The 15,382-nt window shown below is 38.5% G+C and overlaps 1 protein-coding gene across 2 annotated transcripts in view; it reads left to right on the top strand.

Annotated features, from left to right (window-relative positions):
• RPS6KA3 (ribosomal protein S6 kinase A3) overlaps positions 1-15,382 on the top strand; it is a 69,070-nt gene that overhangs the window by 21,396 nt on the left and 32,292 nt on the right. For both annotated transcript variants that reach the window (XM_088532744.1, XM_088532743.1), the window contains exon 3: positions 13,919-14,035. In XM_088532744.1, the coding sequence (XP_088388870.1) occupies positions 13,919-14,035 (117 nt within the window). The remainder of the gene's footprint in view (positions 1-13,918; positions 14,036-15,382) is intronic.

Here is a 15,382-nt window from a genome sequence, read left to right as displayed (position 1 = left end):
AGATAAACCTGCTTTGCATTTCTCTACAGAAGGAGGAAATGTATAGGGATCTTTTTATTTGGCATATTTGCTTTTGTGTGTGTGTTTGTGTGTATGTTGTGTTTCCTGATAAATGTGTATTATGCAAATCTTTATCACAGACGTCAAGGTAAGGGGAGCAATTTGCCGGAGAAACTTGTCCTTGTTATTGCGAGCTTCCTCGTGCGAGATTGCTGCCCTCTAACCCTCCTCTTACCAAGGCGAGTGTGAAAGGGACAAGCTCTGGCCTCGGAGCCTCTCAGCATGGGTTATGTAGGATGTATCTCGTGCTTCTGCTTGGCCAGCAGTGCTCTTTGGGGACCAGGGCGGCATAGTTCTCCCGGACATGAGCAATTTCTTCACTTGCCGCAGGGAACATTCACCCTTCTTGGCCCCCGGGCGCCCAGCCTTGCGCTCATAGAACCACAGAATGGTTGAGGTTGGCAGGGACCTCCAGAGATCAAATCATCTAGTCCAACCCCCCTGCTCCAGCAGGGACACCTAGAGCACGTGGCACAGGGTGGCATCCAGGCGGGTTTGGAAGCTCTCCACAGAAGGAGACTCCACAGCCTCTGTGGGCAGCCGGTTCCAGGGCTCACGAGCTCAGCGGGAGGCTGGGGCGGGCAGCGGGCACAGTCACTCCCGTGCCGCTCCGGAAGCGCCTCACTCCTTAGCGGGTACGGTGCAGCTCTGCTTTTGCCTCGGGGGTGTAAAATGTGTGCTCCATTTGACTGCACTTTCTCAGCTGTAGTTTCTGAAGGGGAAGTAGTATGTGGGGTTAGGCTGAAATAGGGAAATTTCAAGTAATTTCTGTACCGTTTATGAAATACTCCAAAGAAGTGCTTCTTTGCAGCAATTTGGTTGTGTCCAAGAAGTTTTGTTTATCCCAAAACAAAAATGGAGTCATTGAGCTTCCTGCTGCTTTACTGCTGCCATAGGAGAAGCCCTTTCTTCCAAACAGGCTGTAATATAGAGGAGTGTAAATAGCACATTGCAACCCAGAGCCCAAGGTGTAGCAGTAGTTACAGAATGTCTGTATAATTTTACTAATTTTATGTTCAGCACATAGAGTTCAGAAGAGCATTCCTGGTGCATGTGACATAAAGCCACAAAAAAAGTACTAGAAAAGCAGGTAGGGAGGGGAGCATGTTCTTGTTTGTGGAGCCCTGATGAGGCTGAGAATGACGGGTCGTTATTTCAGCTCTGTATTTCGGCAAGAGACGCTTCCCTTGTGCTGGGAGGATGTATAATCCAGATTTTAAAGGCAAAGTTAGAAACTGGTGCTGTAGACAAGCTAGGAAGCAGTAGAGAAAAGCAGTATAGAAGTGGAAGCAACATGTTGTGTTTCACTTTAAAAAGGAGAGATTACCGGCTCTCCCTTCTGTAGAGGAATCAAAGCCTGAAGAAATTGCAGTAATCCTGACTTGAAAAGAAATACGCAGCTAGGCATTAGTTAGACCCCAATCAAGGGAGGAGCGGTGGAGAGGGGCGGCTTAATGGGAAGCAATACAGTGCTTTCCTTTGGGTTTCCCTTGGTGCAGATTCGCTAAATGGAATCACCTGGAGCTGTTTGCAGCTGCATATTCGGCTGTGTCCTTGACTCTGTCTTTACCTGCATATATTTCCTTTTATTTTCTGCTTGAGGAAAAACAGCCTTGCTGCATATTCTACCAGAGCAGGCACTGAATTGCAGTAGTTTTAATTCCACGTTTTTAATAAATATCGAAAAAGTTAAAGGCACTTAAATGTCACTAAAAAGAACAATATTTTAGGTATTAAATAGACTGAATTAGAAACTTATGCTTTGTCTTTGACTGTTAGATATAATTGGTTGACTTGTAATTCCTAGAAACATTTGAAGTTTGGGGTTTTTTCCCCAAAAATTCAAAGAAAGCCTTTTTTTTCTTTAAAGAGTGTTATAATATTTGTGTGTAAGTCAGACATTTGAGCAATTCGGAGCATTGATCCAATTTAAATAATATCTGTGGTCTGTCTTGGCCTAACCCTCCATACCATCTGGGTAGCGTTTTCTGTGTGCAGGGATTTCAAAGGGCTATGCGCAAGGTCAATTTGGTCCTCTTAACAGCTCCAGTAAATACAAGTTGTCACTAAATGTAAGCATGTCCCATTCCCTGCACTGAAGTCTGGAAAGTGGTGATTTATGAGATCTTAAAATACTACGTACGATTAAGCTGAAATTCATAGAAGTACAAATATCTCATGTAAAACTTCAAGTAGTTGCTGTTTTGAGCAGCTACTACTCCGTTGCTTAGTAACTTGATTTCTGAAATAGATGTTGGTCTTTTTTGTTCTTTCCTGGGAACCAGGAATAAATAACATCTGCAACAGCAGGCTGCTATCGGGCAATCTGACGAAGTTTCCTGTGCTGAGCGCTCTAGCATCAGCAGCACAAGTACCACCGCTGACCACTTTTGCTTTAACAGAGAAAAAGAATAATAAAAAGCCCAATTTCTTGGCTTTATTATCTTTCTTTCTCTTTTTTTTTTCTCTCCCCCCTTTCTGCCTCCCCATCCCCCCCACAATTGTCTGACTTGCCTGACAGGAAATTTTCTAATTGCCGGAACAGCTGGTCACAGCAAAAATGCTAGGGCTGGTCTTCCCTGCTGCACTTAGGATCGCTCACTCAGAAAATCTAAACATCATGGTTTCTTAGTCATGTTTAAGTTTCTGGCTCTGCGCGGTCGTTCGGTGCGGGTGAGCTGAGTTTCATATTTAAAAGGATAAGGGAAACTTTCATTTCAGTAAAAGTAGGGCTTAAAACTCTAGTTTCTAAGTGATTTTAGTCTTTAGAGCTTTATGATCACTACTGTTTGAATGCAATGTAGTTTGACTGAAAAACTGTGTGTTGTGCTCATATTATGCGGAAGTTTCTAAAGTAATTGATAATCCAACCTTAATTCATTTTTTATCTTTAACTTCTCTGAAAATGCTGGAAAGCTTACTAGTACTGTATTTTCTCCAGAAATGTATTTGAGTGTCGTTGCGGTTTAAGTCTTCTAGCTGCTAGTCTGGTTTTAATTAAAACAAAATTAAAAAAAAAGGTTCCATTTTTTAAATTATTGCTTAGTGGTTACTTTGATAGTTACTCTTTTATGTAGTACTTTAAATGATGAAACATAGTTATCTGTGGAGTGACAGTTGAAAGAACATGGGCTCGTATCTTATTTACTTCCGAATGTGGTATTAAGAATAGTGAGAGTTTCACTTGTGTTGTAAATAGCTATGGTAATTTCAACTTTAAAGTGGTAATTTAGTCGTAGATATTTAGTCTGTGCAGTTTGTCTCATTGTTAAGCATATGTTCATACATAAAAGTTTTTTCTAAGTTTGTCCTGAGCTGTTTAACAATATATCTAAATGTGCACTGTAACAGGGCATTTTATGTCTAAAACTCAAATGTTGGAATTTTCATGATTCTCCTCCCTTAAGTCTGCAAATTCTTCTCAGTGCAAAAAATTTCTTCTATGCTCTTATATACTGGCCTAACCCCTTATGTGATGCAAGTCTACTGATCTATAAATAAAAGGGATGTAACCTAACATCTCCTAGTCAACATGCTGGTTCACACTTTGCAATAGCTGCTAAAAACAGAGAATAAATCTGTTTGCTGTAACTGAAACACTAAAACAGGATGTGCAGGCAGAACAACAGAGCATGGAGTAAACCTGTTTTTGCAGGTAAACTCTGTAAAATTAACACCTATAAACTCAGAATCTGGGAAGATAGTTTTTTTTCACCCAGGCAAGGTGAGTGGTATTTCCTACAAGTGAGCAAAAAACGACGTTATTTGTTTGTAGCAGCTTTCCTATATTGTTTTCAATGATCTGCTAGACAGTACAGTTTATAGCTATGACCAAACTAGGCATTTTCAGACAACGTAAGTTTTAGACTATTAGTGAAATTAAAATAATCATAGTTTTCATAGAGTAATACTGAATATATTTCTCTTTTTTAAAGAGCTGTTTTGAGATTTTTTTTAACTTCTGTTTTTGAATTGCAAAGCTCCTGAGTATCAGTGTTTACAAAGTAGGCGCAAAACTCCTGTCAAAGTTACTGGGAAGTGCAAATTCCCTTCTGAGTGTTTTTTTTTTTTTTTTTTCCAATGCTGACATGCACAGTCTAGTTCATGAGATAATTATGTGGTACTTGATGAAAAGAGAGTTGCATTATAAAACTGTTTTTTTTTTTAATTTTGGTAACAGACTTGTAAAATGACAGGCTTTTAAAATGACTGCAGGAATTCCTCAGCTTTCTCTGCTAAACAACCTCCTGCTGCCAGGGGCTTAGAGAAGGAAGGAGTAAACTCCCTGCTCCTCTGTCCTGGCTGTCGTATTTAATTCTGCAGGTGCTTTTCACACAGAATCACAGAATGGTTGAGGTTGGAAGGGACCTCTAGAGATCATCTAGTCCAACCCCCTGCTCCAGCAGGGTCACCTAGAACATGTGGCACAGGGTGGCATCCAGGTGGGTTTGGAAGATCTCCAGAGAAGGAGACTCCACAACCTCTCTGGGCAGCCTGTTCCAGGGCTCTGTCACCCTCATAGGAAAGAAGTTCTTCCTCACATGGAGATGGAACTGCCGGTGTTTTAATTTATACCCATTATCCCTTGTCCTGTCACCAGCCACCACTGAGAAGAGTTTGGTCCAGACCAGTTTTTCTCCTCAGAATAAGCTTTTTCCCAGCCTGGCCAGTGCCCTGGGACAGGGCTAATTCTAGAGACTCCCCAACTTGCCTCATCTGTAATGGTCCTAAAGCACGTGAGGAGGTGGCTGCCATCACCAGGGCTGCAGTCATCGTTCTGTGAGCGATCTGGCTGCCTGGGACACATGTGGACACGGGCGTCTGCTGACGTCTCGAAGCTGTTGGGCTACTCTAGGAAGGCAGGAGTGGAAAAGAGCTGGAGGCCCACGGAGTGCAGAGCCAGGGCATAAATGCAAGGCTTCCTTTTGGTTATCCCCACTCACTGCTTTGTGTTGTGTTATTTTATTTATTTAACAATAAAGTTGAAACTAAACACTTGCAGAGAGTTTGCTTAGGAAAATCTTGCCTTCGCTGGCATAAAACAGCAGGTGCCACCTGTAATGAATGATTTGATGTTGGTTGAAGTGGGGTTTTTCTACTATTTTTAAAGTGTGACTTTTCCAATCACGTTCAAAAAGAAACAGTGTCATAAATTGTGAAAAGATGTGTTTTTCTGTGTAAATGTCCATGTTAAGTAGAATTTAGCGGAACAATGGTACAATTTGAGGAATTTAAGTAATTTAAGGAATTATTAGTTCTTTCTAGTGGCTGAAGTTGAATGCAAATCAGAAATATTTATTAGAAATGTTTTTATTCCATGGTTAACCTCAGTAACGTGGCACTCAGAAGTCATGGGAGGTTGCAATATTTGTAGGATGTAATCAAACTTGCCTTTCAAAAGAAAGAGAGGTAGGAGTATAATGAATTTGGAGATAGCACTGCACAGAACGTGAGTGAGGCTTTCAGAAATACCGAGGTGGCGCACACCTCCGCATTCTTTAACTCCCAGTTTTACCTTGATAAAGATTCCCTCCATGGCCTGGCAGAGAAGGTAAAAATAAAGGATTTTCGGTTTGTAGGCCTTTTTTTTTAAAAAAAAAAAAAAAACTCTGAAGGCATAATTCAGGTAATGCTGAAAAGTCATTCTAGATTCATAACAAGTTAGAAAAGAACTGCATCTAGGAGACTTCCTGACTGCAGGGAGGAGAGGAAAAGGAAATTATGTATGTGAGCAGAGGAGCTGTGCCAACACTGAGTCATCCGTTTAAAATCACTTGATACCACCGAGCAAGCTTGCTGTCCTGAACAGTAATATGCCGGAACAGAACTGCTGCAACTGCAGCTGCGAGGCTCAATGTCACTGAAACCAAAAAACGCCCGTGTGGACGGTTCAGTTTGTAGTGAGTGTACCCATTGTAAACTGATTTAACCTAGATAATATGTTTTAATGCAGGTAAAAGTGCTAGATTGTGTATAAGGAGCAAAGAACATTGCACAAGTCGCAGTGGGGTGAAGCTTTGTTTTGGAAGTCAGTGACTCAGAAAGGACTTACCCTTATTTGCACCCTTCTGCGGGCTACAGCCTCCCGCTCGAGGCACTGGGAGGTCACGTAGGTCTGGCAGCTCCAAGTAGGAAGGTTCTGACTGGGAGTAACATGGGGACCTTGCTCTGCATGTAGTGGAAAACCCGTCCTCCACTGCATCTAGTTCTGGTGCAAGACAAGTGATATTCCTGAATAACATTAAAAATGAAAGGTGCTGAGAGGTAACCTTACAAGGGAAAAGGTAAATAGTGACTAAGCATGTAAGTAACTACACACAAAAGATGTTTCTGATTGCCCTGCCTTAGCTCTAAGTTAAAAAACAAGGGCAAAATTAAGATTAAAGGTGAGACTTTGGTATGTCAGAACCAGAATGTCTTTTTTTTTGAATACAGTTTTTCCTGTAGTTACTGAACCTGATTTAGATATTCTCAATTCTTTCACTTATGGATTTTTTGGCAAAGAATGGATGTCTTTTTGGTAAACATCTGTACTTTTAAAGAGAATTCTAGAGGACTTTTGGGGAATGGTGTGAAATTTTGATTATTATCCAAAATGGCAAATAGGTTTAATGTTTTCTTGATATTAAAATTTATTAATCTGTTTATCGGTGTTACTGTTGAAATTACCGTGAACTTCATTTTGACAGATTTTGGTCAGCATGTCAACAATGCTTGCTGTCCAGGTAGAATTTCTGTATGCAGGAAATCCCTAAGGGTTTTTTGACGTAAGCTGAATTTTCCATCGTGGGTTTTAATGAACCCGTGCATGTATAGCTTTATCTGTTTTAGTTTTCTGAACCTCTCTACAATAAGTAGAGTAGCACCAATAGAAAAAAATTAGGAAGTATGTAGAAAATTAGAAAGACAGTAGACATTTTTCCTACTCAGAGGAAAAATGCTTTTCAGTTGCAAAAGCAGCAAACAGTGTGTGTTTTATATATGTATGTGCATATACTTTTATATATTTTATATATACTTTTTTTTCCAGACCTGGTGTGTCTTAAAACTCAGTGATTTATTCAGAGATAGTTTGAGGATGTGTGAGCCTTGTTTCTTTTTGTCAGTTATTTAATAACTTAAAATACCCATCGCTGTTAGACACAGGAGTTGGTATGTGGCCTTTTACTTTCGCTCACCACAGAGCCTTTTTATTCATATGTTGTAGGCTTGCTGTTGTATTTCTCAACATATTTCATACAGTTGGCAAGTGTGCAGAGGGAAACTTCTTTGATCAGTGCTTAGCTGTCTGTCAACTAGAATTCACTGCCATTCCCAGGAGAGGTTCACCTGTCTCTAGGTTCCTGGCTAAAGAACCACACTGTCTTGTTCTGCAGTCATTTTTTTTTTTTTTTGGTCTAATTTTTGAATGCAATATGGATGGTAGGTCTTTTCCTTAATATTCCCTTTCGTGATGAAATGAATAGGTTCAGTTAGTCTTTAAAGTATTTGGGGATTCATGGTGATAGTTATGGATACTTTATCCAGTAAGTTCTTATTGTATTTTTCTAAATTCATGTCCGGGCCCTTTTATAAAGAGAACTTTTATCGTGAGTCCATTTCTGAATTTGTTAGAAGCTTCCTGTGGAATTTGGGAATGGTGAAGGAACAGTTCATTTTGTTGAGCCTTTAAATGTTTATTTTGTTTAGCCTTTAAATGCTAAAATTTTCCCCCTTTTGTTGCCACCTAGAATGCCCATTTTCCACAATAACAGACATTATGTGCGTTAATGCCAGCTCTTTTGAAGTGTGTTAGCATATTAAAAATAAACGGGATAGTCTTTCAAAAATATCCACATGCGCTCATAGCATATGCTACACATACTTATCTGTGCTCTTGATATTATAAAAATAAACTACGTGTTATCTTCTCTGCCACACTTGTCCATAACTAGATAAATATTCTTCTCTAATCAAATGAAACACCTCTTTACTTTCTTTGCTCTGCTCTCTTTGTGCATGCCCCTGTTAGAAATTTTGTGTTTAGGTGTTGTTTTCTGGTTGTCTTTCTGTACTTCAGCTGACTGCAGTTCAGTTTTGATGAAGCTGACAGCAGAGACAATGTCTTTCTGTTCAGGGTGGACACAGCTTATTTTAAGATGTCACATTCTATTTGACTTGAGTGCTGTGAGTGTCTTAAGCTCCAAGTGCTTCCTTGTGTATTTTCTTATCGTTTCTAGACTTATGTCACTTAATTACTTGACACCTGGCAAATGCCCCTACACACAAGACAATTCAAACATTATTATTACTGTTGGTGTAAAACTTTGTACTTTTAAGATAGCTGCTTTTCATTCTCTTTAGCGTAACATATCTCTCAATTTTAACTTACACTTTCAGTATTTTGAGGAGTATGTACTCAGGTTTGTGTAACTCATCGTAAAGTTGATGAACTACTTGCTCTTTTAGCAATCATATTCTTTTAAAAATATATTAACGTAGAAGAGTTAAGTGCTAAAGCTTACTGGTATTCACACATGAGTATTCAGATAAGGTGGACTCTCTCGCAGGGATACCTCTTCTAAGTGCACATTGCATAACTGAAATGACACTTATTCTTTGCTGTTTAAAAATAAATTGACTTCTGATTCTTACATCCCTGAATGTTAGGAAACTTCCTTGCTGCATTTTCAGTTCTTTGCTGTGTTTTTGGGGTTTCATAGTCAAGTGCTTGTCATTGTGTATGTTCACACTGTGCTTACACATTGGTTCAAGAACTAAAACTGAAGATTTTAGGCCTAGCAGAATCTGTGGTATTTGTATGTGTTCATGCTCCTTACTCCTGATAGCTTTCCTCTGCTGGTTATGAAAGGGATAAATCTGTGCTATCATTCAGGTAATTCAGAGCTTGTTCTTTGTGGATGACTCTGCTGGTGTATACACTTAAACATATTTTTTAATTATCTTAATTTTAATTGGTAGTTTTCTTTGTCCCTTTTGTATAAAATTTCTGGCTTGGGAACATTTCTATTTGAATTCTAATTTCTTTTTTTACTGTATTTTCTAAATTTGCCAAGTTTAAGTTGTGTCATGGAATTGTATCTTACTGGGCATCCACAATGCTGTCGTGGTGGAAGTCTGTGTCCTGCTAATCTTCTTAAAGCATTTACAGGTGGCTTAATGCCAGACTCTCGAGTTTTGTTATGAACTCCTTTTAGTTGTTTTTCTCTCACCACTGTCAAATCATCTTGAGCTTCGTTCCTTTTGTACAGCCACTGAAGAACCTGAAGTCAAGAGATGTGGACTCCAGACTCTTTCTGTGTTAAAATAATTGCTAGAAAGGCCAACCTGTAAAACTATCACAGTTACTAGGGGCAGTGATGAAAGTGAAAAGTCTAAGCATGTAGCAGCAGCAGGAATTGTATCATCCAGCTGGCAACTCTCAGAACACTTTCCACAGAGCCGGGTTCACCAGCCACAGACCTGCTTCATTTTTTTGAATTTTCATTCTCCCAAATAACGTACCTTTCAGAGAAAAAGTCTGCAGATAAACTAGGCTGTGTAGGAGCAGCAGAGTTGTCATGCTGCTCTGTAAGGGGCTCTTCTTAAAGAACAGCTGTTGTCAGATCTCTAGCTGAAAATTCACAAATGTGAGAAATAAGAAGTTTCTATATAGAGAAACTCTTTTATGTTTTCATGGCTTTTCTGGGCTTTTTTGTTAGCACTGAGAAACATTTAACTGGTTGTCTCATCTTGGTTTACTGCCTTCAGGGTTTGAAGTCCATTTTCATATTAATACATAAGCTAGTAGTTATTTCTGTAATAAGACCACTCAAACAAAAAGAAGTATTTTATGTTACAGAGAAGTTAATGTAACCTAGAATAAAAATTGTATTAAAGGGAGATTGATGTGAATTCAAGTACCAGAACAGGAATAAATGCATACAGTGTTAGATAAGTACCTAAAATATGGAGTGTTTTTCCAGCAATAATTAGGTTATTATTTTTATAACTTAAACCTTTGAATAGTTTTTCACTGCCTGCTGACCAGGTGTATGTATATCCTTTTTCTTGACAAGTATGTTTTCTATTCCAATTTGCAGCTGAATCCTAAAAGCAAGTCATCCTTTCTGTTGATGAGCTCTTTAGCTCTGTTTTTCTTTTGGGTATAATTTGCCTGAAGAGTATTCCCTTGTCTGTGCAGTGTTGCTTTCCACATGTACCTTCCTGTGCCCAGACATAGGCTGTGGGATGCACAGCTGAGAGCTTTCTTGCACTTAAGTACCAACCAGCATAGTTCTGAGTTGCATATTATGTCAATACAGGAAGTTATTCTAAAATAGTTGCGTTTTAAATTCAGACCCAAGCTTGTTTTCCACTGCCTTTTTCACTTCCTTTGCAGGCCGGTGTTGATTTAACTCTATTATACTGCTAAGGAAATGTTAAGGAAACTTGGTGTAATGTTACCTTCTGTTTGTTTCCTTGCGTTCTATATTTAGGCTCACAATAGGGGAGACCAGTAGCAGTGGCTCTAAGTTGACTAACACAACATAGTTTCCAAAAATAAGACTTTTTTTGTGACAGCTTTACTTTTTAGTGTGAAGAAGCTCGAGAGAGAGCTGTGTGGCTCATAAAAGAGGAAATTCCATGTCTTGGGACTTTGGTTTCCTGCAGTACAAGCTTGGAAAACTCATTTTTACATCTCTCGTTTGTAAAGCTGGAGGAAGAGCAGACGAAATGCTGCCGTTCCAGCTGGGAGAGCTGGACCACTGCTGCAGCAGCCGGAGCGCGAGTACCTGTCCCTGTCCGTGCTGGAGGGAAAGCTGTAGTTGGGAAAGGGAAGAAAGAGGGAGAGGAGCAGTCTGAACCTCATCCCAATTTGGGAACATCACATGGGGTAAATGCTCTTTCAGATATCAAGGGCAGAGGCAGAGATTAGGGCAAATTCAGCACCAGACAGAAAGGCTTATTTCTCTCCCAGCTCAGGGTAAGACAGCACCTACCAGCTAATATACTTAGTGCTCTTTGAGAAATAGCAGTCTTGTTGCTGCACCAAAGGCTTGTATTTTAAGTCAGGTGGATAGTAGGTACAGTGGGGGGTAATTACTTCTGCATACAGTATAACTTGCATTTCTATAAAAAGCTTGGGGTTTATATTTTTAACTGCATTTGAAAAATACTTTTTTTTAACTTGAACTAACAAAAGCTCAGCCATTATGTCAAAAAGGAAGCTACAAATTTATCATTATCTTTCTATCATAAATCTTACTCCCAAAACATGCATGTCTTACAGAATAACCACTGAGCGAACACGTTTTTATTCACAAGCTTCCTGTGCTTAATTTAGTGCACAGGGTGATGCACGACTTGCCTTGAAAGTCTTATTCCTTATCAATGTCCTATTCTGCAACTTGATCTTCTACATGAGATTTGAGTATGTTGAGGTGGATTTTTTTTCCCCACATTTGCATACCAACATGAGCATATTTTAGCTGATGATCAACATATCAACACCTATGAGTGGGCTGAGCATGGACTTCTGCATAAGGCCCCGAGAGGCAGACTGGTTACTGCTGAGCTAGGGCAGTTGTGGAGGAACTGCAAGTGTAGGGTGTGATGAGAGAACCATTTCTGCTGAAAGCAGCGTTGTTTTGTGGCCGCCTTAAAAGGACTGGACAGCGTCAGAATCCCAAGAAGCTGAATACGGAGAATATGCACTTGCTGTGAGGAGTGTAAAGTGGCAGTTTTTAAGAGAGCACCCAACATAACCACGGGAAAGTTTGTTACATAATTATTACTTTGCATTTGAAAATAATTTGTGTGTGAAGAACATGTTAATTTTTGTGTGTGTGTGTTTCTTGTTCTTTTTACCTTATGTGATGCTTCTAAGGTAATGTGCCTACATGATCACTTTGTGCCCATGCATCTGAATAGGTAACAAAAATAGAGGTAGTCCTATTTCCTTTCTTTTTTTTTTTCTTTTTCTCCCTTGCAGGATTGTCGCCAATAGATAAAGCAGTTGGCAAGGAATAGATCAAAGTACCCAAAGACATAAGTACTCAGCAACCTGTTCTACTGTGCTCTTCCTCTCCTGGGATTCTCCAAGATTGTAATGAGTGGATTTAGTAGAGTGTGATCCAGTTGATCATGTTCTACTTTAAAAGATAAAAATATGAAGGTCTGTCAGCAACTAATTCCATTGACAAGTGGAAGGCGCCAGGATTTTGTTCATACTTTATAAAGATTCAGGTTTCAATCAATAGTAGGAGCATTCACGCTTTTTTTTTTTCCTCTTGATTAAAAGACAGGTTTCTGGATGGAAGCCTTTTTATTATTTCTGTTAGTTTAATTATGTTATTTCTGATAACAGAAATAATACACAGCAGGCATACATGCCCACATGTACAAATTTTTGGTCTTAAAATACCCAAGGAATAAAGCTTACATTAAAATCAGTAAAATGTATATTTTTTCTTTTCTTTTCTTTTTAAACGTTTGGATTTTAAAAGTCATCTGGGTGCACAGGTGCTTTCTTCGAAGAACATGTTTGAATTCTGTGTGTGTGGGTACGGCAAAGTGCTCGGGATTTGTCCCGTCTGGTTTGTTTCCAGTTCGGATTGCTGCGAAGTTTAGAATCTCTTGAAAGAGAAATGTTTATCAGGAAGAAGCCTGTGTTTGAAAATAGAGGCACTTATGGAGAGCTGCTGCTCACTTAAACTGGTACTGAAGTGATCGTGTTGCCAAAGGATACGTTCAGCAAAAAAACCTGCACACAAATACTTGCTGAACCCTGGAAAAATATTTCAATTAGTGCTGCAAAGCACTGCTCCTTCTCCCTCACCTCTAACATTAAACACTCTGTATTTTACTGAATACAGATCTGCGAGTTGTTCAGTAATTGAATAATAAAATTTTAAACTTTTGTCACTGCAGCCCGTAAGAAAAACAAGAGGAGGGCACACAAAAGGTTGAAATTGCGTTTAGCTCATTTGTGCTACGTTTTAATATGTTAACTTGAAGACAGTGCTGCTTAGGATGAATCATGAGTAATGCCTCAATAATTCTTCAGATATTTTGTAATGAATGTGGTGTTGGACTTTCTTTCTAGTTGCTGCTGAGTTCTGTAATTCTTGTGCAACAGGAACATTGATTTTTTTTTTAATGAGATGTTTATATTTTATCTAAAATTAATGATAAGGTAAATATAGAATTAAGTGAATAGCACAAAAACATGAGAAGATCACTGTCTTGAGAAAAAAAAAAAAAAAAAAAAAAAAAAAAAAAAGCCGCTTTTACAGAATAGACTCTCCAGGAATTGAGGGACAATGAGATTTTTCCCTCACAAGAATTTTCTCAGAGCCAGTAAAGAATTTGCTGGGCTTTTTGCTTTTTTGGTAAATGTGTGGAGCCCTAGGCCCTAGATCATTTTCTGAACGTGAGTACCAGAGATCTCATTGTTTTGATAGATATGAGCTGTGCTTTAGGAGGACTGACTTCTTCAAGAGATTTAAACAAAAACTTCCAGCAGTGGGTTGTGAATATGGAACTGAGGTTGTGAACCAAAATGCATGGACCTGAGGAGAAGGAATGGGGAATTGCTGACTTGAATACAACACTGCATTCTTGTCTGGATTCTAATGCATACTTAAAACATCAGGTCACGTAGTAACTAAACTCATACTACCTTTTGTAACAGATATAATATATTTTTATAAGCATCCTAATCCTGGGAATAATGTTGCTCAATATTTTTTACCTACTCTTGGAAATTTGTCATTGGATTCAGTGGCCTTTGCACTTTTCAACCTATTATGAGTTTATAACCATTTTAGGCAAGTACATCACTGACCTACTCTTCATTATGTTTTTCCTCTGTCAGGAAGAAGAAACTATCAAAGAAATTGCAATAACTCATCATGTAAAGGAAGGACATGAGAAAGCAGATCCTTCACAATTTGAACTTCTGAAAGTGCTAGGGCAAGGATCCTTTGGGAAGGTTGGTGACTGAACTCCTTGCAGAGAAAGCATTTCAGAATCTAGTATAGAATAGTATTAAGAGTGATTTTTTTTAAAAAACAGCCACAATCTTGCATTCCAGCAATGTTAAGAGTCAGAACTACTTTCTAAATTAGCAATAACTATCCTCTGCATTGTGGTAGAACATTTTAAAGTGGTACACCTATTCCAGTTGTCCTGTTGGTAGTTTTTAAAGATCCATAAAAAAATTGATATCACATAAATGCCCTTCACCCTTAAAGAAGGACGTGTTGATTTTTTTCTATACCTGTTAATCTCTGTGTTTGAGATTAGTTTGAAACACATTAAAATGTAATAAACTTAGTAATAATAACTGAGATATACATAAAAACATAATACAGTTGCTAACTTGCAAATGGTGGGTTACTGCTCGTACAAAACTGCAGGATGAATGTTTTGTAATGGATTATAACTGTAAATAATGGATTTTAGCCAATTGTCATTTCATTAAACATGATATAGGCCAGTGCTGTTATGTTAGGCATTTTCTGTCATAATTTGGGTAAGACACAAACTGTCTTGATTTTAGTGGGTGTTTCTGCAGTGACTTTTCTCTAGTTATGTATCATCCTCTCTAGTTGTGTATCATCAACTTTTGGCTGTTCAAATCCAACTTAAAGCATTAATTTGATGTGCAGAGAGGTTATTGAGGAACAATGCAATATGCCATGTAAGCAAATGCAGCCTTACATTAAAGTCTTAAATGCAAAATGTTACACACCTGTATTTAAAACCAAACCAGTCTTCCACATGGGGAAGATGACAATAGTGTCCAATCCTGTCTTAGTGATAGGAAGCTATCAGTAGTCATCATACTGGAGTAGCAGTTCCAATTAATATTAGAAAGCTGGATATTTAAAAACTCTTAAATTTTGTTCTTAAACTAGTAAGCATTCACTGAGAAGCTTTAGTTGCTTTAGCCTTTATACAAAAAGGAATAATATTGCAAAAAATGGGAATCCATTTCTTTCTTATAATTTGGGAAGATCTCACTCCTCTTTGAAGTGTAAGGAGACTGTCTTGCATGCTTTTCAAGGCTTCTTGGTACTGTTCTGGTAATACAAAGGAATGTTAACGAAAGTGCAAATTGCATTTTAAAAAAGCTACAGATAAGACTCATGTAATAGAACACTTGTTCAGTGTTTACATTTACCATGTCTCCTTCATTTTTCCTTAAATAATCAGAAAAACTGTGGCATCTATATTACTTTCTTCATTACTAAATCTAAAATTTAGCTCTTCTGGAATTCATTTTAGATTAAAGATATTAAAGTCAATCCCACTCAAGAAATCCTATTACACTAGA

The sequence above is a fragment of the Tinamus guttatus genome, unplaced genomic scaffold (assembly GCF_059628265.1).
Source record: "Tinamus guttatus ecotype Peru unplaced genomic scaffold, ASM5962826v1 Tinamus_guttatus_pri_ptg000470l, whole genome shotgun sequence".
Classification (NCBI taxonomy): Eukaryota; Metazoa; Chordata; class Aves; order Tinamiformes; family Tinamidae; genus Tinamus; species Tinamus guttatus.
This window is presented reverse-complemented; position numbering and strand designations above follow the sequence as displayed.